General features: G+C 43.3%; 2 protein-coding genes across 8 annotated transcripts in view; one reads left to right on the forward strand and one right to left on the reverse strand.

The window, feature by feature from the left end:
• CCPG1 (cell cycle progression 1) overlaps positions 1 to 16,806 on the reverse strand; it is a 50,756-nt gene extending 33,950 nt beyond the window's left edge. For 3 of the 7 annotated variants that reach the window (XR_007727685.1, XM_050799793.1, XM_050799788.1), the window contains exons 1-2: positions 16,305 to 16,634; positions 1,139 to 1,207 (exon numbers count right to left, since the gene is read on the reverse strand). Coding sequence is in view for 6 of the 7 variants with exons in the window: in XM_050799793.1 (XP_050655750.1) it covers positions 1,139 to 1,198 (60 nt within the window). In the remaining variant the exon portion in view is untranslated. Of the gene's footprint in view, positions 1 to 1,138; positions 1,208 to 6,897; positions 7,011 to 16,304; positions 16,635 to 16,679 lie in introns of those variants that run through there. The other 4 variants (XM_050799789.1, XM_050799791.1, XM_050799792.1 and 1 more) reach the window with 4 other exon arrangements.
• Positions 16,807 to 16,903: 97 nt separating this feature from the next.
• PIERCE2 (piercer of microtubule wall 2) lies at positions 16,904 to 22,418 on the forward strand. The gene is made up of 2 exons (XM_050799809.1): positions 16,904 to 17,249; positions 21,932 to 22,418. The coding sequence occupies exons 1-2, from the start codon at positions 17,232 to 17,234 to the stop codon at positions 22,277 to 22,279; spliced, it is 366 nt and encodes a 121-aa protein (XP_050655766.1). The 5' UTR covers positions 16,904 to 17,231; the 3' UTR covers positions 22,280 to 22,418.
• The last annotated feature ends 1,749 nt before the right edge of the window (positions 22,419 to 24,167 follow it).

A 24,167-nucleotide genomic window follows, 5' to 3' on the forward strand; every position in this document is an offset into this window, starting at 1 on the left:
CTAATATTTTGGTGTTTTTTTTTTGTTGTTTTTCTTTTTTAATGAGACGGAGTCTCACTCTGTCACCCAGGCTGGAGTGCACTGCCGCAGTCTTGGCTCACCGCAACTTCCGCCTCCCAGGTTCAAGCGATTCTCCTGCCTCAGCCTCCGGAGTAGCTGGGACTACAGGCGCCGGCCACCAGGCCCGGCTTATTTTTTGTATTGTTAGTAGAGACGGGGTTTCACGGTGTTAGCCAGGATGGTCTCAATTTCCTGACCTCGTGATCCACCCGCCTCGGCCTCCCAAAAGTGCTGGGATTACAGGCGTGAGCCACCGCACCTGGCCAATATTTTGTATTTTTAGTAGAGACGGGGCTTCATAGTGTTAGCCAGGATGGTCTCTATCTCCTGACCTCGTAATCCGCCCACCTCGGCCTCCCAAAGTGCTGGGATTACAGGCGTGAGTCACCGCGCCCGGCCTTACTGTCATTTTTCTATAGTGAACATACATTACTGGCATGAGAAAATAAAATGTACAAGTTATGTATACTTGTTGTACATAGATCTTCTATTATAAAATTCATTTTGTGGCGGGCGCGGTGGCTCACGCCTGTAATCCCATCACTTTGGGAAGCCGAGGCGGGTGGATCACGAGGTCAGGAGATCCAGACCATCCTGGCTAACATGGTGAAATCCCATCTCTACTAAAAATACAAAAAAATTAGCCGGGCACAGTGGCTCACACCTGTAGTCCCCGCTACTCAGGAGGCTGAGGCAGGAGAATGGCTCCAACCCAGGAGGCGGAGCTTGCAGTGAGCAGAGATGGCGCCACTGCACTCCAGCCTGAGCAATGGAGTGAGACTCCATCTAAAAAAAAAAAAAAGAAAAAATTATATAGAAATGAAAGTAAAGCACAAGGCCTGACCAATAATAAACCCTCAGTAAGTATTTGCCTAATGTCTCAAAGCTATGTACAATAATGTAGAAGATGCTGGCTCATGAAGAGTTCTCAGCAGTGAAGTTTAATACGAGAGGGAAAATGTCCATTGGAACTTTTTGGTTAAATGTAGAAAAAGACTGATCTTCAAAGAACACCGTTTACATCACTGGTAATATTAATATTACAAATTACCTTATAAGAAAGTATTAAATATCATACCTCATGACTGATGACAGTCCAACCACAAGATGAATCACTGTCACTGGAATTTTCAGACATCTTTCAGGTCTACAAATACAAAAACATATTGACTTACGGGACACATTTTTTAAAATTCTATAGGAAGCACTATATGTGACACTAAGTTTGAAAAGTGGTTTACTGTCTTCCAGGTGAAACAGAGACAAGCCACCCATAAATTTACCATACAGAACATGACAGGACTGCATACCTATATGAACAGATATAAGGAAACTTCTAAGACAAGGAGACCCTCCTAGACTAGAACCGTCTAGACAGTCATATTGTTGGAATGAAGAAGAAAGTTATGACTAAAAGAAAATGTAGCATTTGGCCAGAGGTAAAAGAAAAGGAGAATTGTGAATGGGGAGCAGGCAGCAACAGTAAAGGACTCTATTTTCAATGAACAGTAAGGTGTGAAAAACATGACTGCAGAAACTGAGAAGCAGAGGGAAACTGAAAAGCTCCTATGCCAAGAAAAAGGAAGTCTGTATGTTGGCAACATGAAGCAATTTACATTTTTCAAACAGAGAAGAAACATGATCAAACTGTTTTGAGACTGAGTCTCGCACTGTCGCCTGGGCTGGAGTGCAGTGGCGCGATCTTGGCTCGCTGCAACCTCCGCCTCCCGGATTCAAGCAATTCTCCTGCCTCAGCCTCCCGAGTAGCTGGGACTACAGCGCGCGCCACCATGCCCAGATAATTTTTGTATTTTTAGCAGAAATGGGGTTTCACTATGTTGGCCAGGCTGGTCTCGAACTCCTGACCTCATGATCTGCCCGCCTCGGCCTCCCAAAGCGCTGGGATTACAGGCATGAGCCACCCTGCCCGGCAATCAAACTGTTTTTATGAAAATAACTGTGTCAGCAATACTTCAGTTGGATTAAAGTTGGGGCGGTGGTGGGGAAGACACCAGAGGTTGGTTAGAAACATCTGGTCACTGGCAACAACCTGGACTCAAGCCCTTAAACATAGGGAAGCAACTAAACAACCCTAGACCTGTGGGATGCAAGGAAGCAACATAATATTCCATGAAAAAGCTGAGCATCTAAACTTAATCAGTGTTGATGAGGGAAAGGGTTTAGAAGATAGCGGGAGGCTGGGCGCGGTGGCTCAAGCCTGTAATCCCAGCACTTTGGGAGGCCGAGACGGGCGGATCACGAGGTCAGGAGATCGAGACCATCCTGGCTAACACGGTGAAACCCCGTCTCTACTAAAAATACAAAAAACTAGCCGGGCGAGGTGGCGGGCGCCTGTAGTCCCAGCTACTCAGGAGGCTGAGGCAGGAGAATGGCGCAAACCCGGGAGGCGGAGCTTGCAGTGAGCTGAGATCCGGCCACTGCACTCCAGCCCGGGCTACAGAGCAAGACTCCGTCTCAAAAAAAAAAAAAAAAAAGAAGATAGCGGGAAAGGTTCAGAAGAGCTCTGAGAAGACATGAAAGATTATTATTTTTATCATGATTTGGATGCAAGGTCTCACTCTGTCACTCAGGCTGGCGTACAGTAGTATGAACACAGCTCAAAGCTGCTGAGACAGGAAAATAGGGTCTGGAGGCAGGGTACATCAGGCCAATTCACACTTCAGCTATGACAGGAAATATCCTCTCCATAGGGCATACACCAAGGAAATGACTTTGTAACTTTACTTCACCTCTCCATTTACATAGGGTGTACACCAAGTAACCAGTGGAAACCTCTAGAGGGTATTTAAGCCCCCACAAATTCTATAACAGCGCCCTTGAGCCCCTACGCTAGGGCCCGCCACCACACTGTGGAGCGTACTTTCATCTGACTTCATTCTTTCCTTGCTTTGTCTGTGTGTTTTGTCCAGTTCTTTGTTCAAGATGCCAAGAACCTGGACACCCTCCACCAGTAACACAGCCTTGAACTCCCAGGCTCAAGTAGATGCTCCCACCTCAGTCTCCCAAGTAGCTAGGACTATGCAGATATGTGCCACCCTGCCCAGCTAATTTCCTTTTAAGAGTCGGGGACTTGCTAGGTTGGTAGGCTGGTCTCGAACTCCTGGGCTCAAGTGATCCACCCATCTCAGCTTCACAAAGTGCTGGGATTACAGGCGTGAGCCACTGCACCCAGCCTAAAGATTATTTTATTAAAGGACTGAATAACCAACTGTAGAAGGGCGAAAGTGTAGGATAGCTCCCAGGTTTCCGGTTTAAGTGACTGGGTAACTGGAAAAATTCTATATGAAATCAGAAGTAGGTGAGGGCTTTGTGATAAGAAAACTGGCTGAAGCCACTGGGAGCGGTGGCTCATGCCTCTAATCCCAGCACTTTGGGAGGCCGAGGCGGGCGGATCACGAGGTCAGGAGATGGAGACCATCCTGGCTAACACAGTGAAACCCCATCTCTACTAAAAATACAAAAAATTAGCCAGGCGTGGTGGTAGGTGCCTGTAGTCCCAGCTACTGGGGAGGCTGAGGGAGGAGAATGGCGTGAACCTGGGAGGCAGAGCTTGCAGTGAGCCGAGATCGTGCCACTGCACTCCAGCCTGGGCAACAGAGCGAGACACCGTCTCAAAAAAAAAAAAAAAAGAAAGAAAGAAAGAAAACTGCCTGAAGCCTAAAAAGCATTCTTTCTCAACTGTGTGAAAGCTTCCCTCCTTCCCTTTGCCTGATCCCATCTTCTAACAAACAGATTTCAAAAAAAAGGAAAATATATTACTGACTTGGGAGAACTTACCATACTTGAATTTCTCAAATCAAAAAGCCCACTTCAATCAGGCCCGTTTAATGGTTTGTTTACTTCCTTGAGGGAAAGATAACATTGAAACCAGCCAGTTATCCCACAGAACTTTTATGGTTTCTTTGAACAAATACAGAAATTGATCCTCTCAGTCTTAAAACTTGAGAAAGCTCTATTTGTGTTATCTAAGCTCCTTTCTTAGGAAACAAACCATAAGGCCTCCTAGATAGGATCAAGAAGCTGAAGCTTACTTAACAGATGACAATGAGAAGCCAGACCCTGCATGATTGCTTAACTGACCACCTGTTGCCTGTTGACCAACTTCTCTTTCTCACCCCTCTCTAATTCCTGTTTGCCCACACATGGTTACATTTCTTCTCTGCTATATAAACCTCTAATTTCAGTCAGTCAGAGATGGATTTGAGACTGATCTCCCATCTCCTTGGCTGCAGCACCCAATTAAAGCCTTCTTCTCTGGCAATACTCATCTCTGTGATTGGCTTCCTGAGCGGCAAGCAGCAGGACCTAGACCAAACCCCTGATATTTTGGTAACACCAACCAGCCCAAATGAGAAAAAAAGATTTCCCGCTGGCCCTAACACCACCATGACAATTTAGATAAAATTAACAGGCTTCCTAAAGAACCCTATTAATTCAGCTGTTCTCAAAATGTTGGGCGCATACTACAATCAAAGCAAGAAAAAAAATAATAATTTTTTAAGCCCTATCCTAGACACAATGAATATGAAAGCCCCCTGGCAGTTTGAACCTCCCCATTATAGCTAGAGATCTTAAAATGTTAATCTCATTATGTCATTCCTTTAAAATGTTAAGATTTTCTTCAAGATAATGCCCCAAGCCTTGAATATCAAGTCTTTTATCTCTAGCTTTCATCTCTTTTAATTCATTCCTTCTTTGCCCAACCTTCTCAGTTCCCCTCAAAATGCTTGGCTTTGTCTTTACTCCAGGGCTTTATATATTCTGATCAGCCGCCCATCCCTTTACCAGCATCCAAACTCCTGTGCTTATCTCAGCTAATGGTTCACTTCCTTTGAGAGCCATCCCTTAACCCCATCCCTAAGACTCTATTATTTTCTGCATCTAGCACTTAATACAGAACATTGTGCTGTAATTGCTTGTTTACCAGCCTATAATGTATTCCCAACACATACTGAGTGAATGCTAAATACATATTAAGCAATCAATAAACAAGAAAGGTAACCACGTCTGGGGGACAGTGCAGTTAATTGTTCTTTACAGAACTCAAAATTAGGCTGGGTGCAGCAGCTCACGCCTGTAATCCCAGCACTTTGGGAGGCAGAGGCGGGCAGATCACGAGGTCAGGAGTTCGAGACTAACCTGGCCATATAGTGAAACACCGTATCTACTAAAAACACAAAAATTAGTCAGGCATGCTGATGCGCGCCTGTAGTCTCAGCTAGTAGGGAGCCTGAATCAGAAGAATCGCTTGAAACCAGGAGGAGGAGGCTGCAGTGAGCCAAGATCATGCCACTGCACTCCAGCCTGGGCAACAGAGTGAGACTACACCTCCAAAAAAAAAAAAGAACTCAAAATTCTGGAGAAGTCCATGAGCCTCTCCCATTATTCTGACCATTGGTAAATGTATAAACCCTCCCCTCATTTTAAGAGCTTTACTAAAAATTTAGACATAAGCAGAATATAGGACAGCTACAAAGGCTAAGAAATCATACAGTTATAAAACAAAGAATATTTTGTGAAGACAATAAACTTGAAGTTCTGTTTAGGCTCAGGCTTCCTTTTATTCCTCAGAGTAGTTTATTTTAACTCGATCTCCAGTCATATATTTCCAATTGCTTTTGATGTCCACTTGCAGGTCTCTCAAAGTGTTTAATACACAACAGCTACAATACTGAAATCATCTTCTTGCTGCTCCTCCTATTTCTGCTAACTCACAGAATGGCAGTAGCCAAAAACAATATGGCCATTATAAGCAAGAGTCACCACACATTCAGGTCAAAAACCTTAGACTTATGTCGACAAAAAGAGTCAAACCCTGTAAAATATTTGAAGAGATTTGTTCTAGGATAGATTTATGCTGGAATAGAGAAGTTTAATTCTAAAAAGGGTGGTCAGCGGAAGCTTCATTGCTAAAGTATATGTGAGCAAAGATTTGAATGAGTGAGGCGCCATTATATACAGTTAACTGGAGGAAGAGCATTTAAGACCAAATGAATAGTAGGTATAAAGTTGAGATCAAAGCTCTACCTTTGAGAAATAGCAAGGAGGCCTGTGTGGATCACCTAGCAGGTGAGAGGAAGACAAGATTAAACACAAGATAATAGGGTGGGCAAGGGGACAGATTGAGTAGGGCTTACAGATCCTAAGATTCCTTTTAAAAAGCATTTTAGCTTTTTACTCTGAGTGAAAACTAAAAGTCACAGACGGGTTTTGAGAAAAGGAATAAAAGATCACTCTGGCTACCTATTGGGACAGAATTGTGGGGGAGCAAAGGCAGAAGCAAGAAGTTCATTTGCATAGCTACTGTGATAATCCAATTCCAGCACTTTAGGAGGCTGAGGTGGGAGGATCACTTGAGGTTAGGAGTTCACGACCAGCCTGGCCAACGTGGTGAAACCCTGTCTCTACTAAAAATACAAAAATTGGCCAGGTGGTATGGTGGGTGCCTGTAGTCCCAGCTACTCGGGAGGCTGAGGCAGGAGAATTGCCTGAACCCAGGAGGCGGAGGTTGCAGTGAGCCGCGACCACGCCACTGCACTCTAGCCTAGGAGACAGAACAAGACTCTCATCTTGGAAAAAAAGAAAAAGGAAGAAAAGAAAATCAGTAAATTGATTTAGAGCATTTTAAATCTGAGATTGTTATTATCACATCCAAGAGGAAACATCAAGTAGGTGTCCGGAGACTGAATTCAGGGAAGAGTTATAGACTAAATAAGTCATTTTAAAACACTTTGGTGGAGGCTGTCAAAATCTGTAAGAATAACCAAACAACAATATCAATTTTACCTCATAAAATATAACTGGAATGAGTATTACCTGATGTGACGGTGCCCCTCATCATTCCTGAGTAGCTACATTTTACTATGAAAAAGGTAAGGTTTCCATCACCATATCTTCTAGAACTAGACAAGATAGAGAAGAATGGGAGCATTATTCTCCCACACGTCTACAATTCCGAAGTGAGGCAACCAACAGGATATAGGCAAAGGCCCCAAAGTGCAGCTGTACTGTCACGTGACCAAAGATAAGAGAGTCAATTTGGAGTGCTTTTAAGAACGTATTTCTAAAATGCTTTTCAAAAGGTCTGGGTCTTTCACCTCCGCCAAAGGATATGAAAATGTCTGCTTTAAAACACATCACTTGAGAAAGGGAAGAGGATACAAGATCCCAACTAATGAAAACTTTTTTTTTTTTTTTTTTGAGACGGAGTCTCACTCTGTCTTCAGGCTACAGTGCAGTGGCGTGATCTCGGCTCACTGCAACCTCTACTTCCCAGGTTCAAGAGATTATCCTGCCTCAGCCTCCCAAGTAGCTGGGATTACAGGCACGCACCACCATGCCCAGTTAATTTTTGTACTTTTAGTAGAGATGGGTTTCACCATGTTGGCCAGGATGGTCTCGATCTCTTGACCTCGTGATCTGCCTGCCTCAGCCTCCCAAAGTGCTGGGATTACAGGTGTGATCCACTGTGCCAGGCATGAAAACTTTCTGAAAGTCTACTTTTTGTCTAATAAACCTATGGAAATATTTCAAATGAGCCTATCCTCATCTGGAACATGAAACTGCATTTATTCATTCAACATATGATTATTGAGTACCTACTATGTGCCATGAACTCTTCTAAGTCCTGAAGATACAGGACTGAAAGAAAGAAAACAAAAACAAAAGAAAAACCTCCCGTGAAGAAAAGTACTTTTCAAAGACAGAGTTAGCCAGCTGGTGCCCAGTGCCATGGAGAAAAAAGTGAGGGCACAGTAGGGGTGGGGATGGTGCAAGAACCGGAATGTTAAATAGGATGGTTAGGGAAGGCCTCCTTGAGGTGCTGAAAACAGTTGTGAAGAATGAATGAGTAGTTTTCCATCTTTTTTGTGCCTGAACACAACTGAGATTTAGTTATATGGAATGAAACACCTAGAGATAAGCTAAATATTAAAAAGACCAACTGTTAGGCCGGGCATAGTAGCTCATGCCTCTAATCCCAGCACTTTGGGAGGCCGAGGCAGGTGGATCACCTGAGGTCAGGAGTTCGAGACCAGCTTGACCAACATCGTGAAACCCTGTCTCTACTAAATACAAAAAATCACTCGGGAGTGGTGGCACGCATGTGTAATCCCAGCTACTTGGGTGGCTGAGGCAGGAGAATCACCTGAACTCGGGAGGTGGAGGTTTCAGTGAACCAAGACTGAGCCATTGTACTCCAACCTATGCAACAAGAGCAAGAAACTCTGTCCCAAAAAAAAAAAAAAAAAGAAAGAAAAGAAAAGAAAAGGCTGAGCATAGTGGCACATGCCTGTAATCCCAGCATTTTGGGAGGCCGAGGCAGGTGGATCACCTGAGGTCAGGAGCTCGAGACCAGCCTGGACAACATGGTGAAACCCCGTCTCTACTACAAATACAAAAAAAAAAAAAAAATTAGCTGGGCCTGGTGGTGGGCACCTATAGTCCCAACTACTCAGGAGGCTGAGGCAGAAGAAGCGCTTGAACCCAGTGAGCCAAGATTGTGCCACTGCACTCCAGCCTGGGTGACACAGCAAGACTCCGTCAATCAAACTGAATATCTAAAAAATCAAAATGAAACTGATAAAACAGATCCTTAAGAAGCAGATGTCTGTAACTCATGAGAAATAGGTGGAGCCTTCAGAGAGTAATTCAAATTATCTAGGTAAAAGGGACTGGAAAGTGAAGACATTCCAAAAGGTAGAGAAAGTAGAAAGCCCAACAGCACAGACAACTGACGTTCTAAGAACTCCATGAAAAGCCACAGGTCGGGCCCGGTGGCTTATGCCTGTAATTCCAATACTTTGGGAGGCAGAGCTGGGCAAATTGCTTGAACTCACAAGTTTGAGACCAGCCTGGGAAACATGGTGAAGCCCCATCTCTATTAAAAATACAACAAATGAGCCAGGCATGGTAGCTCACACCTGTAATCCCAGCACTTTGGGAGGATCACTTGAGACCAGCCTGGCGTCTCTACTAAAAATACAAAAAAATTAGCTAGGCATGGTGGCAGGAGCCTGTAATCCCAGCTACTTGGGAGGCTGAGGCACGAGAACTGCTTGAACCCAGAAAGCGGAGGTTGCAGTGAACCGAGGTAACACCACCGCACTCCAGCCTGGACAACAAAGCAAGACTCTGTCTCAAAACAAACAAAAAGGCCGGGCGTTGAGTCACACCTATAATCCCAGCTGAAGTGGGTGGATCATGAGGTCAGGAGTTCAAGATCAGCCTGACCAACATGGTGAAACCCCATCTCTACTAAAATACAAAAGTTAGCCAGGCGTGGTAGTACGTGCCTGTAATCCCAGCTACTTGGGAGGCTGAGGCAGGAGAATCACTTGAGGCTGGGAGGCAGGGGTTGCAGTAAGCCGAGATCACACCACTGCACTAAGTTCTGGGTTACAGAGCCAGATTCCATCTCAAAAATAAATAAATAAGGCCAGGCGCACTCCAGTGAAACTCCATCTCAAAAAACAACTAAAACAACTATAGATATTGCTAAATTGCTCTCCCAAAGGTAGTACAAAGTTGCTGCCAACAACATATGAAAGTACCTATTTCTCCACAATCCCACCAACAGAGTAACAACCATCTTTAATTTCTGCTCATCTCATGAGCAAAATAATGAATTCCTTAATCTGCACTTCCCAGAAGACTTCAGTGGGGCTGTGCATCTTGTGTTGACTGGCTATCCTCATCTTCTTCTCTGTGAAGCATCTATATTCATGTGTTCACTTTCCTATCGGATTATCATTACTGATTTGTAGTTCTTTTCAAGTTGGGTCACGAATTAATGTTCTAGCATGCTTCAAACATTTTTAAAGTATCTTCTACTATGTTTCAAATTTTATGCAGTCAATGTAGAGGCTGCAAAACAGGGTGTCCTTTATAGTATCTAGATTTTGTATCTTGTTTTAGAAAGCTTTTCCTGCTCCCGAGATTATAAAATTATTCTCCTATATTTTCTACTAATACTTCCAGAGTTTTTGGCTTTTACATTTAGCTGTTTAATTCATGCATTTAGATTTTTTTTCTTTTGGTGTGAAGTGAAAATTAAACCAAATATTGAATATTCCATACTTTTTCTATAATTTGAAATGCCACCTTTTGTCATATAAAGTCCCACACATTTATTAATCCATTTCTGTGTTCTCCATTCTGTTCTACTGATCTATTTTCTATTCCTGAACCACTACAACGCTGTTTTAATTCCTGTGGTATGCAACAGCTTTCTATAGTGCCATTTTTCAACCTTCCCTGTCCCTCCCTAAAAACACACTACTGCCGGGTGCAGTGGCTTATGCCTGTAATCCCAGCACTTTGGGAGGCCGAGGCAGGCGAATCACCTGAGGTCAGGAGTTCAAGACTAGCCTGGCCAACATGGCGAAACTCTGTCTCTACGAAAAATACAAAAATTATCCAGGTGTGGTGGTGCATGCCTGTAATCCCAGATACTCGGGAGGCTGAGGCAGGAGAATGGCGTGAACCCGGGAGGCGGAGCTTGCAGTGAGCCTAGATCACGCCCCTGCACTCCAGCCTGGGCGACAGAGCAAGACTCCGTCTCAAAAAGAAAAAAAAAGAAAAAAAAAGATCCATTTGAGAGTATTAAAAACAATAGCTACTTCCTATTGTCAAACTAGACTGATGACCTTTCTTACACTTACAGAAGTGAGATTAAAACAAATCAAAACCAAAATTAAAAGCTCAATCACAGAAGTACACTCCAGTTGCGGGACATTCAATGCAACAGAGTGCAAAGTCACAGTCAGGAGAGGAGCCGGGTTTCCTTCAGTCTGGAAAAAGCCACCAAGTTCTACCAAGAAACCAAATGAATACCCCACTTGACTTTTTTTCTTCATCAAACTTCCCAGTCAAAAAGTATTTATCCCATCATCACACTTCAAATATATAAGTGCTTCATGTAAATGCACTTATGCAGTACAATAATACTTCACCTGAGTAGGTAACTCCGCGACTTACAAAGCAATTTCATTTTCATATCTGATTTCATCATCACAAATACCCCCATAAAGGCAGCTTGCTATTATTTACAAATTCCAAATGAAAATGAACAGAAAATTATAAATAATCACTTGTTCAACATCATTAAAAAGTCTCTGATTTCCAACCCAATGCTCTTTTTACATTTCGACATGCTGGCAATATGAACCAGAAGTAAGATTTTGTAAGATTTTAAAAGAATAGTGATTTAGATAAGTACCGAAAAAAAAAAAAAAAAAGATTTCAGGCTTCCTGTGATGACAGAAAAAAAAAACTTAACTCACACTTCTTATTTTCTAATACTTCCTCAGGTAATTAAAGAGCTTTCCACACATTAAATGCCCGTTGGGGAAAAAAATCCCTTTATTCACCACTTAATTGTAATCATTCCCATATTATAGGGCTGAATTTAATCTTAGAACTCAAATTGAGAGAAAATACAGCCAAGTTTATCTGGTACAATACATTGCAAATGACCTTTGAAACCAAGTGTTTTAGCCTAGTTAAAATTATGGAACTGTCAGGAAGGAAATGTGTGAAAATGTAATCCTTTATCACTGACAATACTGCAACTTCCTCATCTTCACCACAAAGAAACAAACATAATTCAGCCTCCAGCAGTTCTGCATTGTTAGATGAGTCTGCATTTTTTGTTTAAAGTACCTTGGGCTTAACAGGCCTTGCTGCTGCGTTCATGTTCTTAACATGTTCAAAAACGACTACTTCCATGATTTTAGCAGTTCATATACACCTAATTTTTTAAAGTCTTTCTTTATCTTGAATAAGAATATAGGCCGGGCGCGGTGGCTCAAGCCTGTAATCCCAGCACTTTGGGAGGCCGAGACGGGCGGATCACGAGGTCAGGAGATCGAGACCATCCTGGCTAACACGGTGAAACCCCGTCTCTACTAAAAATACAAAAAACTAGCCGGGCGAGGTGGCGGGCGCCTGTAGTCCCAGCTACTCCGGAGGCTGAGGCAGGAGAATGGCGCAAACCCGGGAGGCGGAGCTTGCAGTGAGCTGAGATCCGGCCACTGCACTCCAGCCCGGGCTACAGAGCAAGACTCCGTCTCAAAAAAAAAAAAAAAAAAAAAAAAAAATATAATTATACAACCCATACAACAACACTGTGGAAGGAGTTAGTAAATCAGACACGTTAATCAATTTTGAATTTTTCTTATGCCCTGTGAATAGACCCAAAGCCTAATAACATATTGAGCCAACTCAGTACACAGAATATACAAAATTATAAGATAAAAAAATATTGAAAAGAAATTGACATTTGCAATAGACAAGCTCCAAAGAAGGCAACCTAAGAAAATAAAGTATGAACTATCCTGGCTAACACCGTCTAACCTGAAAAAACAACAGTGTTTGGGAAAAGTGTTTTTGAGATCTAAAAGACACAGCAGACTTGAATATGAACACCGTAACCTGAAAAACAACAGTGTTAAAAGTGTTTTTTCTAAAACACTTGAATAGATTTTTTTTTAATCAAGTGTCAACTGACACTTGGCGTTAAGGTAAACCCCCTTAATTTTTAAGAGACAGATAGTAGCAAAAAAAATGTACTGTATATTAATATGGAAGAACAACGTAGCCCTTTACAACAGAAAACAAAATGTGGACTAATGATTGATTACACTATTTACCAGTCCATATCCAATATAACCATAACAAAAAATAAAACAAAAACAGACATAAGCCAAAATATCAAACATATAAAACATGGTACTCAAAGTGATTCAATGTTAACAAGTTAAGATTGTCCAGCCTTAAGTGAAGAAAAGCTAAGCACTTTTGCCTCTGATTTCACTGTACAAGGTGAAAAGAAACCAGATCAAAAGATGGGATGCATAGGCCAGACATGGAGTTCTCATGCCTGTATCCAACCCTGGGAGGCTAAGGCAGGAAAATCGCTTGAACCCAGGAGTTCAGAGACCAGCCTGGGCAACATAGCAAGACCCTGCTTCTATATAACATTTTAAAATTAGGGCCGGGCGCGGTGGCTCACACCTGTAATCCCAGCACTTTGGGAGGCCCAGGCAAGTGGATCACGAGTTCAGGAGATCGAGACCATCCTGGCCATCATGGTGAAATCCAACCTTTACTAAAAATACAAAAATTAGCCAGGCATGGTGGTGTGTGCCTGTAATCTCAGCTACTCGGGACGCTGACGCCAAGAGAATTGCTTGAACCTGGGAGGTGGAGGTTACAGTGAGCTGAGATCACGCCACTGTGCTCCCACCTGGGCAACAGAGCGAGACTCCATCTCAAAGAAAAAAAAAGAAAAAACTTAAAAAATTAGGCTGGGTACAGTGGCTCACACCTGTAATCCCAGCACTTTGGGAGGCCAAGGCGGACAGATCACTTGAGGCCAGGACTTCACAACCAGCCTGGGCAACATGGCAAAATCCAGTCTCTACTAAAAATACAAAAATTAGGTCGGGGCGGTGGTTCACACCTGTAATCCCAGCACTTTGGGAGGCCGAGGCGGATGGATCACCTGAGGTGGGGAGTTCGAGACCAGCCTGACCAACATGGAAAAACTCTGTCTCTACTAAAAAATACAAAATTAGCCGGGCGTGGTGGCGCATGCCTGTAATCCCAGCTACTCAGGAAGCTGAGACGGGAGAATCGCTTGAACCCAGGGGGCGGAGGTTGCGGTGAGCTAAGATCTTGCCATAGCACTCCAGCCTAGGCAACAAGAGCGAAACTCCATCTCAAAAAAAAAAAAAAAAATTAGAGGGGCATGGTGTCACATGTCTGTAATCCCAGCTACTCGAAGGCTACGGCACAAGAATCATGCTTGAACCCAGCTTGAATCACACTGTAATCCCAGCTACTAGGAGGCAGAGGTTGCAGTGAGCCAAGGCTGAGCTACCATATAATAGAGCAGGATTCTGTCTCAAAAAAAATATATTAAACAGACCTAGGCCTGGTGACATGTGCCTGTGGCCCCAGCTATTTGGGAGGCTGGGTTGGGAGGATCACTTGAGCCCAGAAGACTGCAGTAAGTCGTGTCCAGGCCACTGCACTCCAGACTAGGTGACAGAGCAAGACATCTTCTCCAAAAAATAAAATGAGATCTACAAATGCTACTAATTGTCAGATCTGTTATTTTCTTCCAGTCCAACTAATTCATTTATTGTCCCTACTCTCCAAATAATTTACGCTTAAATTAATATAGTCTGCAGATGTAACAACAGGGACTTTGCCTGTGTTTTTTACTGTTACTGCTTATTTGGATTTTTTGAGATAGTCTCATTCTGTCACCCAGGCTAGAGTGCAGTGGCATGATCTCGGCTCACTGCAACTTCTGCCTCCCAGGTTCAAGCGATTCTCCTGCCTCAGCCTCCCAAATAGCTGGGATTACAGGCACCCGCCACCACGCCCGGCTAATTTTTGTATTTTTAGTCAAGATGGGGTTTTGCCATGTTGGCCAGGCTGGTCTTGAAGTCCTGACCTCAAGTGATCTGCCTGCCTTGGCTTCCCAAAGTCCTGGGATTATAGGCATAAACCACCGCACTAGGCCCTTATTTTCTTTTTAAAGTAATGTTCACAGAGTCCATAACTGGAATTGCTGCCTTTTTTTTTTTTTTTTTTTTTTGCATAAGGGGGGTGCTTTCCACTAGAAAGTGAAAAAAATGATATACAAACTCTCAAAGTGCTGTTAATACTTGCATCCTTTTTTAAGTTTTTTCTACAGAAAACTTGAAAAGTACAGGAAAGTACAAGAAAAATCATTTCTAGTTTCACTATCTACACTTTCATAAGTGTGAATATCCTTTATTTCTTTTCTGTTTTTTTTTTTTTTGGTTTTTGGTTTTTTTTTTTTTTTTGAGATAGTCTCGCTGTGTCACCCAGATTGGAGTGCAGTGGCCAGATCTTGGCTCACTGCAACCTCCACCTCCGGGTTCAAGTAATTCTCCTGCCTCAGCCTCCCAAGTAGCTGGGATTACAGGCGCATGCCACCACGCCCAGCTAATTCTTGTATTTTTAGTAGAGACAGGTTTTCACCTTGTTGTCCAGGCTGGTCTCGAACTCCTGACCTCAGGTGATCCACCTGTATGGGCCTCCCAAAGTGCTGGGATTACAGGCATGAGCCACCGTTCTGGGCCCTTTAAGTCATTTCTAAAAGAATTATGTTCACTTTTTGTTCCATGGTTTACAAAATTGCAATTACACTATTTTCTAAATGGTTTTCATATAAAAACAAGTATTTCCCACACCTTTAAATTGTATTTGGGCTGATTTTTAATACCTTTTTTGATTGAAATTCCGTCCTTAGCGTAAAAGGTTAAAAATTATGAATTAAGGCTGGGCGCGGGGGTTCACGCCTGTAATCCCAGCACTTTGGGAGGCTGAAGCCGGCGGATCACGAGGTCAGGAGTTCGAGACCAGCCTGGCCAACATGGTGAGACACCCCCCCCGTCTCTACTAAAAATACAAAAATTAGCCAGGCGTGGTGGCGGGCACCTGTAATCCCAGATACTCGGGAGGCTGAGGCAGGAGAATCGCTTGAAACCGGAAGGCAGAGGTTGCAGTGAGCCGAGATCGCGCCACTGCACTCCAGCCTGGGCAACAAGGGCGAAACCCCGTCTCAAAAAAAAAAAAAAAAAAAAAAAATTATGAATAAAAATAATACCCTCACCATCTCCATCTTCCGCTATATGACCTGAGCTCAGAAAACAATAGTAAACCATTCACATTGGGTGTGTGTGATAAATACCCCGAGACGTGTGGGGCCCAATAAGATTCTAATCCTAAAAGATACGATGCGTTAATAGCGACATTTCAAGCACTATCCTGTAGACTGGAGGAGACAAATCTAAAATTCATAGTACTATAGTTAGCTATTCTAGCTACAAGCATGCCCCACTGTGTTTTTCAATAAAAGTAGAGCAGAACAGTACACATCTCATCACTCAACAAAATACCTTACTTGGCGCTCCCAATAGTGCTAAACATAACGCGTACAAGGCACTGCATGAGGCAGCTGCTAATGAGGACAAATCGGTTAGGAAGACCAAAGCTAAAGGAGGCCAGTGAGTTGGAGAAGGGTATGGAGAGGTATTTGATCATCATCAGGCTGGCGTGCCAGCGGAAGTAGCCGGGCATTATTTAATATTTAATCTTTCTATTCCTGACATCACGGGGGCTCAAACGTCATCAAAAGACAGGCTGGCATTAAACCCGGCAGGGTGACGCACATAACATCTTACCATATGGATTTTCATCAGTCCAGACCGACCAGCACCTCAGAGCCTGCCCAGTGAAGGAAGGAGGGTGCCCCAGGCCGTCCGCTCTCCCACTGTTGGCGCGCAGCTCAGTACAGCACACGGGGTTTGGAGGCTGCAAGACCACCGGACCGGATGCCCCAGGGGCCAGCTCGGGCCTCCGGGACTGTGGACTCGCGCACGGCCCGAGGAGGTCGCCCGTGCGGCCGCTGACGCCAGGCGTCAAGTCCCCGCCCGAGCAGACCCAGCCTAGGAGGCGGACCACGCCACTGCTCCTCTACTGAGCCGAGGGTGTCGGCCAGGGACTCAGACAGTCGGCACAAACCCCCTCCCGGGGTCTAAGCCCGCCTAGTACAGTACCTGAAGGGGCAACGCCACCTCCGCCCAATTGTGCTGGCTGCCCCAGTGGCGGCGGTCACAGCTCGGGCGCCAATGACGCCTCTTATAAAAACAACAACCTGCTCGCAGGCGTCTGCAGCCCACAGGCGGTGACCGGCTGGGCGCCGCAGTGCATGCCGTGACGCGTAGTCCCGCTTGCGCCTCCTGCCAGGCACCGGTGAAGAGAAGAACTACCACTCCCGAAGAGGAGCGCAGGGCGCCGCCGGGCGGCTGCAGGAAGCTGGGCCGGGCGGCCGCAGATCCCCACAACATCCGGGAGCCGGCGACCACTTCCAGTTGCTATGGATACGAGTTGCAACCTCCAGAAAGGATTCGTGGTTTCACCGGGAAAACAACTCCCCGGATTAAACGGATAGGTTTACACATACTGATCCACCCAGCTATTCATCTTCTATTTGCTGCTTTAATTGGGTGCGGTTAAAACGCCACGTCCCTAGGCGTTCACCGGCTTTCTTGCCATCTACTGCATGCAAACTGACTTTGCCGAAAAAATTAACAAAGAAAATAGCGAAAATGACAGACCGCGACTGGGTGAGTTTAGGCAGAGGGATAGATGTTTGGGAATGTTGGTATTCGTTGGTATAATTTGAGGCACCACCTACTCCTACCAATCCCAACCCCACAACCCCGAAAAACACTTTACAAGGCAGCTACTGAGCTTTTACATTTACACATGTAAATGTACGTTTCCTTAAATCCGAATAGCCTCTAAAGGTGTAAAGACCATCGGGATTGTATGCACTCATACCCTACTGCAAACTGTTAGTGATGGTTTTGAACAAGAAAAACGTACTTTGTTAATTGTATACTTAAATTGTACTTTGTCAAAGAAGGGAGTTGTTTTAAAAAAGGATATGGTGACCGGGCGCGGGGCTCACGCCTGCAATCCCAGTAATTTGGGAGGCCGAGGCGGGTGGATCACCTGAGGTCAGGAGTTCGAGACCAGCCGGACCTACATGATGAAACTCCGTCTCTACTAAATACAAAAAATTAGCCGGGAGAGATGGCGCGCGTCTATAATCCTAGCTACTTGGGAGGCTGAGGCAGGAGAATCGCTTGAACCTGGGAGGCAGAGGTTGCAGTGAGACGAGACTGCGCCACTGAACTGCAGCCAGGGCAACAAGAGCGAAAGATATCTTACATTTATATTCACTCTTTACAGAAGCAATGAAAAGTTTAGGTTTCATTCTCTGTCCCCTAATTGTGGTAAAAGTAAATCAATAAATGAAAAAATAAATAATAAACGTAAACATTAGCAAGGAAGATGGTGGGCCTGAGCAGAGACAAAAGAGTGCCTCAAAATTAGACCTTTTTTATTTTTGCTTTTCTATTAACTATATTTAACATCAACAGTGACATCAAAAAAATCTTAATTTTATAGTTACAGCTTCTGCGATGGGCATTATTAACTAATGACTTGTTTTCATTTATCTTTTTAAGTATATATTTATCTATACCGAAGGACTTCAAAAAGTCAAGGTGGTCTGGCTTTCTCTAACTTTAACTGAAAATTAAATTACTAAGAAAGCTAATACCAGCTACTGGTAGATTTTTATACCTTTCAAGCCACTTTCACAGGCCAATTTTAAGATGTAATTTCTTCTGTAAAATTATTTACAATTTTAACCTTTTTATCATTTAATAAAAGTTGTTGACATATGTGGCAGATAATTTAAACTCATCCTTTTATTATTCTTTGTATTGGCTGTTTGTTTCGTTCTTAATTGTAGTCAGTTTGAACTCCACATTTTAAGAATATCAGGTTTGAAGAAGGTGAAACCCAAATAAGAAAACTGCAGTGGTTGTCTATGATGTAAAGTATAAAGCAATGGGCCTTTTGTTTCAGAATCTATAAACATTTGTGAATTATCCTGGAAATCTAAAAAAATTTTAATTTAGGATTTAACTTTTCCAGATTTTGCGGTACTAATTATGCCAACAAAGTTTATCAGCTAATTTGTCTTCTGTTTTGACTAGATTTCATTTTCTGCATTATGTTTTGAGCCAAAGCTGATCGGAATTCTAGAACCAGTAGTTAAGGAAGGTCATTTGATGACAAAAAGAGTTCTCAGCTGGGCGCTGTGGCTCACGCCTATAATCCCAGTATTTAGGACCCAGTATTTTGGGAGGCCGATGCAGGTGAATCACCTGAGGTCAGGAGTTCGAGACCAGCCTGACCAACATGCAGAAACCCCATCTCTACTAAACATACAAAATTAGCTGGGTGTGGTGACGCATGCCTATAATCCCAGCTACCTGGGAGGCTGAGGCAAGAGAATCGCTTGAACCGGGGAGGTGGAGGTTGCAGTGAGCCAAGATCATGCCATTGCACTCCAGCCTAGGCAACAAGAGTGAAACTCCATCTCAAAAAAAAAAAAGAGTTCTCAGTGACTGAAGGAGATAGTATTAATAACAACAACAAATCTACAAGTTGCCCTGGGCAACCTGCTTAGGTGCCCATAAAAGTAAATTACAGTGGTACTTTTCCCCACAAGTCACAGGGCTGCCACCTTCTACCTATAAAGCTTTCCCCTGTGCTGAGGAAACGTAGAAAATTGGAGAAAAGCTGATCAGTTGAGATACCATCAAAATTTTATGATTCTTATGATTTACTATTATCCAGTATCTGTGTTGTTAATATTTAAAACAAATAAGCAGTATCAAAAAGAATAAACAGCAAGATCTGATGAGAATAACATTGATGACACTTAGTGAACCTGAGTTCTATTTCCAGCTTTGCCAACTACAAACTTATGAGTATTAAGTGAATATTAGCAAACCATATTTGCTAATATAAGGTGTTATTAACCTGTAAATTTCAGAACTGATTCTGGAAGATCATATATTGAGGTAAACCTGCAAAAAAGAAAATAATAAAATCTGGTGAGGCCTGGTGGCTCATGACTGTAGTCCCAGCACTTTGGAAAGCCGAGGCAGGCAGATCATCTGAGGTCAGGAGTTCAAGAACAGCCTGACCAACATGGTGAAACCCCATTTCTACTAAAAACACAAAAATTGGCCGGGCGCGGTGGCTCAAGCCTGTAATCCCAGCACTTTGGGAGGCCGAGACGGGCGGATCACAAGGTCAGGAGATCGAGACCATCCTGGCTAACCCGGTGAAACCCCATCTCTACTAAAAAATACAAAAAACTAGCCGGGCGAGGTGGCGGGCGCCTGTAGTCCCAGCTACTCCGGAGGCTGAGGCAGGAGAATGGCGTGAACCCGGGAGGCGGAGCTTGCAGTGAGCTGAAATCCGGCCACTGCACTCCAGCCTGGGTGACAGAGCGAGACTCCGTCTCAAAAAAAAAAAAAAAAAAAAAAACACAAAAATTAGCCAGGTGTGTTAGCAGGCACCGGTAGTCCCAGCTACTCTGGAGGCTGAGGCAGGGGAATCACTTGAACCTGGGACACAGAGGTTACAATGAGCTGAGACTACACCACTGCACTCCAGCCTAGACGACAGAGCAAAACTCCATCTCAAAAAATAAAATAAAATAGTGATAAAAAATTGATTTCATTTGGCCAGGCACGGTGGCTCACACCTGTAATCCCAACATTTTGGGAAGCCGAGGCAGGTGGATCACTTGGTCAGGAGTCCAAGACCAGCCTGGCCATCATGGTGAAACCCCATCTCTACTAAAAATACAAAAATTAGGCTGGGAGGTAGTTCACACTTGTAATTCCAGCACTTTGGGAGGCTGAGGCGGGCGGATCACCTGAGGTTGGGAGTTCAAGACCAGCCTGACTAACATGGAAAAACCCCATCTCTACTAAAAATACAAAATTAGCTGGGCGTGGTGGTACATGCCTGTAATCCCAGCTACTTGGGAGGCTGAGGCAGGAGAATTGCTTGAACCCGGGAGGCGGAGGTTGCAGTGAGCCAAGATTGCACCATTGCAGTCCAGCCTGGATGACAGAGCGAGACTCCGTCTCAAAAAAGAAACACACAAAACAAAACAAACAAATCTGCTCCATCTCCATGCTACCACCTACTATATATTGTCATCATTACTCACATGGACTATTGCAGCTCCTCACCACATTCACACAGGCCCTAACAACAGCCAAAGTAATTTTACTAGAATTATATTACATCATGTCACACCTCTCCTTAATACCCTTCAATAGCTTTCCATTGCTTTTACAATAAAGGTTCAGATTTTAAACACAGTCAACAAAACCCTGAGAGATCTGACCCCTGGCTCTCTATTCTGATCTCATGACATTTTCACCCTAATTTATTTGACTTGCCATACTTTGTCCCCACCTCTATCTTTTACTTCCTTGCTTTATAGTCAATCTTAGATTGAATGGTACTTCAGTGGCATGGCTTTCCCTAACCCCCAGCACTAGGTTAGAACCCCCATTGTGTCTTCATTAATATGTTGTATTTTTTTTTCTTCATAGCAGTTATCACAATTGTAATTATTCAGTTAGCTGTGTAATTAGTTGCTTAATGGCTGCCCACATACCCAGGCTAACCCTGGATGTTTATCTTGTTCCTTTTTCACTCTAAAATAAAGCTGTACTTCCTCTTCTAACTATGACTTTTCAGATTTTCCCTATGATTTACAGACTTTTCAATAAATTCTCATAGTTGTAGTACAGAATGTTTAAAAAGCTACCTTATGCATATTTTTGACAAGTTCACTCTGTGTACAGGTGTATGTGATTTTAAGGGTAGTCTTCAATGTCAAGAGAAGAGACCACCAAACAGGCTTTGTGTGAGCAATAAAGCTTTTTAATCACCTGGGTGCAGGCGGGCTGAGTCCGCGATGGGAGATAGGGGTGGGACCGTTTTATAGGATTTGGGTTGGTAATGGAAAATTACAGTCAAAGGGGGTTATTCTCTGGCGGGCAGGGGTGGGGGTCACAAGGTGCTCAGTGGGGGAGGTTCTGAGCCAGGAGAGTGAATGTCACAAGGTAATGTCATCAGTTAAGGCAGGAACCGGCCATTTTCACTTCTTTTGTGATTCTTCACTTGCTTCAGGCCATTTTCACTTCTTTTGTGGTTCTTCACTTGCTTCAGGCTATGTGGATGTATACGTGCAGGTCACAGGGGATATGATGGCTTAGCTTGAAATCAGAGGCCTGACATTCAATCCCCTCAAGAGAACAGAATTTCTAAAAAAGGGAAGTGGGTGGGACTGAATTTTATTTTATTTTTTTCAGAACTTTAAAATGGAGAATGATTTTATGTGTTTGTTTTTTAGGACAAGAAAAGTACTTCACTTGCAAATTCAGACACAGAAATGAAATCTGAACAACTGCCTCCTTGTGTGAACCCTGGCAATCCTGTGTTTTCATGTATGTTGGATCCGAAGACACTCCAGACAGCCACCTCACTATCAAAACCTCAGATGATTATGTATAAAACCAATTCAAGTCATTATGGTGAATTTCTACCTATGCCACAGTTTTTCCCCTGCAAATATACTCCAAAGGAGCAAGTATTTTCAAGCCATATCAGAGCAACTGGATTTTATCAAAATAACACTCTAAATACTGCACCTGACAGAACCAGAACTCTTGATTTTCCTAATATTCAACACACTCTATGAAAATACATTTCTTTGTATATTGAAAAGAAAATATACTCGGGAAAAATGAGTGTTAAATCTAAGGGTAGAATACCTAATTGAGATAAAAAGTTTATAATCAATTTTTAAAATAAGTTAAATAAAGTATTTCAACTGATAACTGAATGACAATGACTTTTTAAATGAAAATATGTTCAAAATAGCAAAATAAAAGGTAGAAAGTGTTAGTCCATGTAATCCAAAAGCTTCAAAAGCCTTTCATATTTTATTTACTTATCTATTGAGTCTACTTATCAAGACAGAGGAACACAGGAGCTGTAAGAAAAAAAATGATTTAAGGAAGATTCTGACCAACAATTTCACACTTTGGTTTTTGTTTTTTTTTTTTTTTTTTTTTTGAGATGGAGTCTCACTCTATTGCCCAAGGTGGAGTGCAATGGCGCGATCTCGGCTCACTGCAACCTCCGCCTCCCAGGTTCAAGCGATTCTTCTGCCTCAGCCTCCCGAGTAGCTGGGATTACAGGCACTCGCCACCATGCCCAGCTAATTTTTTGTATTTTTAGTAGAGATGGGGTTTCACCCTGTTAGCTAGGATGGTCTCAATCTCCTGACCTGGTGATCTGCCCGCCTCAGCCTCCCAAAGTGCTGAGATTACAGGCGTGAGCCACTGTGCCCGGCCAACACACTTTTATTTTTTATTTTTGGAGACAGGGTTTCACCTTGTCACCCAAGCTGGTATGCAGTGGCATGATCATGGTTCATTGCAACCTTGGACTCCTGGGCTCAAACCATCCCCCACCTCAGCCTCTACTAGCTGGGACTACAGGCAGGAACAACATGCCCCCGGCTAATTTATAGGGGGTGTGTGTGTGTGTGTGTAGATAGTTTCGCTGTGTTGCCCAGGCTGACCTCAAACTCCTGTCCTTAAGCTGTCATCCTGCCTTGGCCTCCTGAAGTGTTGGGATTACAGGAGTGAGCCATGCTGCCCAGCCAATTTCCCACTTTTAACATAATGTTAGTTCCCACTGCTAGGCTGGTGGAAGAGATAACTTGTAATTTATTGATTCATTCAGCAAATATTTTTTGAACCCTGACTGATGACAGACTGTACTATGCAAATAGAGGTACAGAAATAAAAGACAGTGATTTTTATTGTTTTAATTAACAATATTGGCCAGGTGTGGTGGCTCACACCTGTAATCCCAGCACATTGGGAGGCCGGGGCAGGTGGATCACCTGAGGTCAGGAGTTCAAGACCAGCCTGGCAAACATGGTGAAACCCCATCTCAACTAAGATACAAAAAAATCAGCTGGGCATGGTGGTGGGTGCCTGTAATCCCAGCTACTTTGGGAGGCTGAGGCAGGAGAATCGCTTGAACCCGGGAGGTAGAGGTTACAGTGAGCCGAGATCACGCCATTGGACTCCAGCCTGGGCAACAAGAGTGAAACTCTGTCTCAAAAAAAAAAAAAAATATTTGGGAGAATGAGATTAGCAAATTAATATGTGATAATTTTTGTAATGTAAAGTAGGCAGTATGCACAGGCCTTTCAGACATAGACAGAATTGCTCAAATTGAGACCAGAGAGATCAGGAGAAGTGACCTAGAGAAGATAAAGCTAAATCAAAGGAAGGTTATTCTAGGGAGAAGAAACTATGGATAAAAGTACAAAGATACGAGACAATGTGGTATATTTTTATAAATGCAATTAATTTTATATATCTTTAACATAGTGTGAGCAGTGGTAGGTGACAGGCTATACAATTCTTTAAAATCTCTGATTCTACTGCACACACAGATTTATTTCAGCTCCCATCTGTTTAAACCGTATGTTGATAATTGGGTCTGAATATCTTTTTGGAAAAAAAAAATCATTGTTATTTTCCCCTGTTGGTTTTATTTCAGGATAT

This window comes from Macaca thibetana, chromosome 7 (genome assembly GCF_024542745.1).
Source record: "Macaca thibetana thibetana isolate TM-01 chromosome 7, ASM2454274v1, whole genome shotgun sequence".
NCBI classification, from domain to species: Eukaryota; Metazoa; Chordata; class Mammalia; order Primates; family Cercopithecidae; genus Macaca; species Macaca thibetana.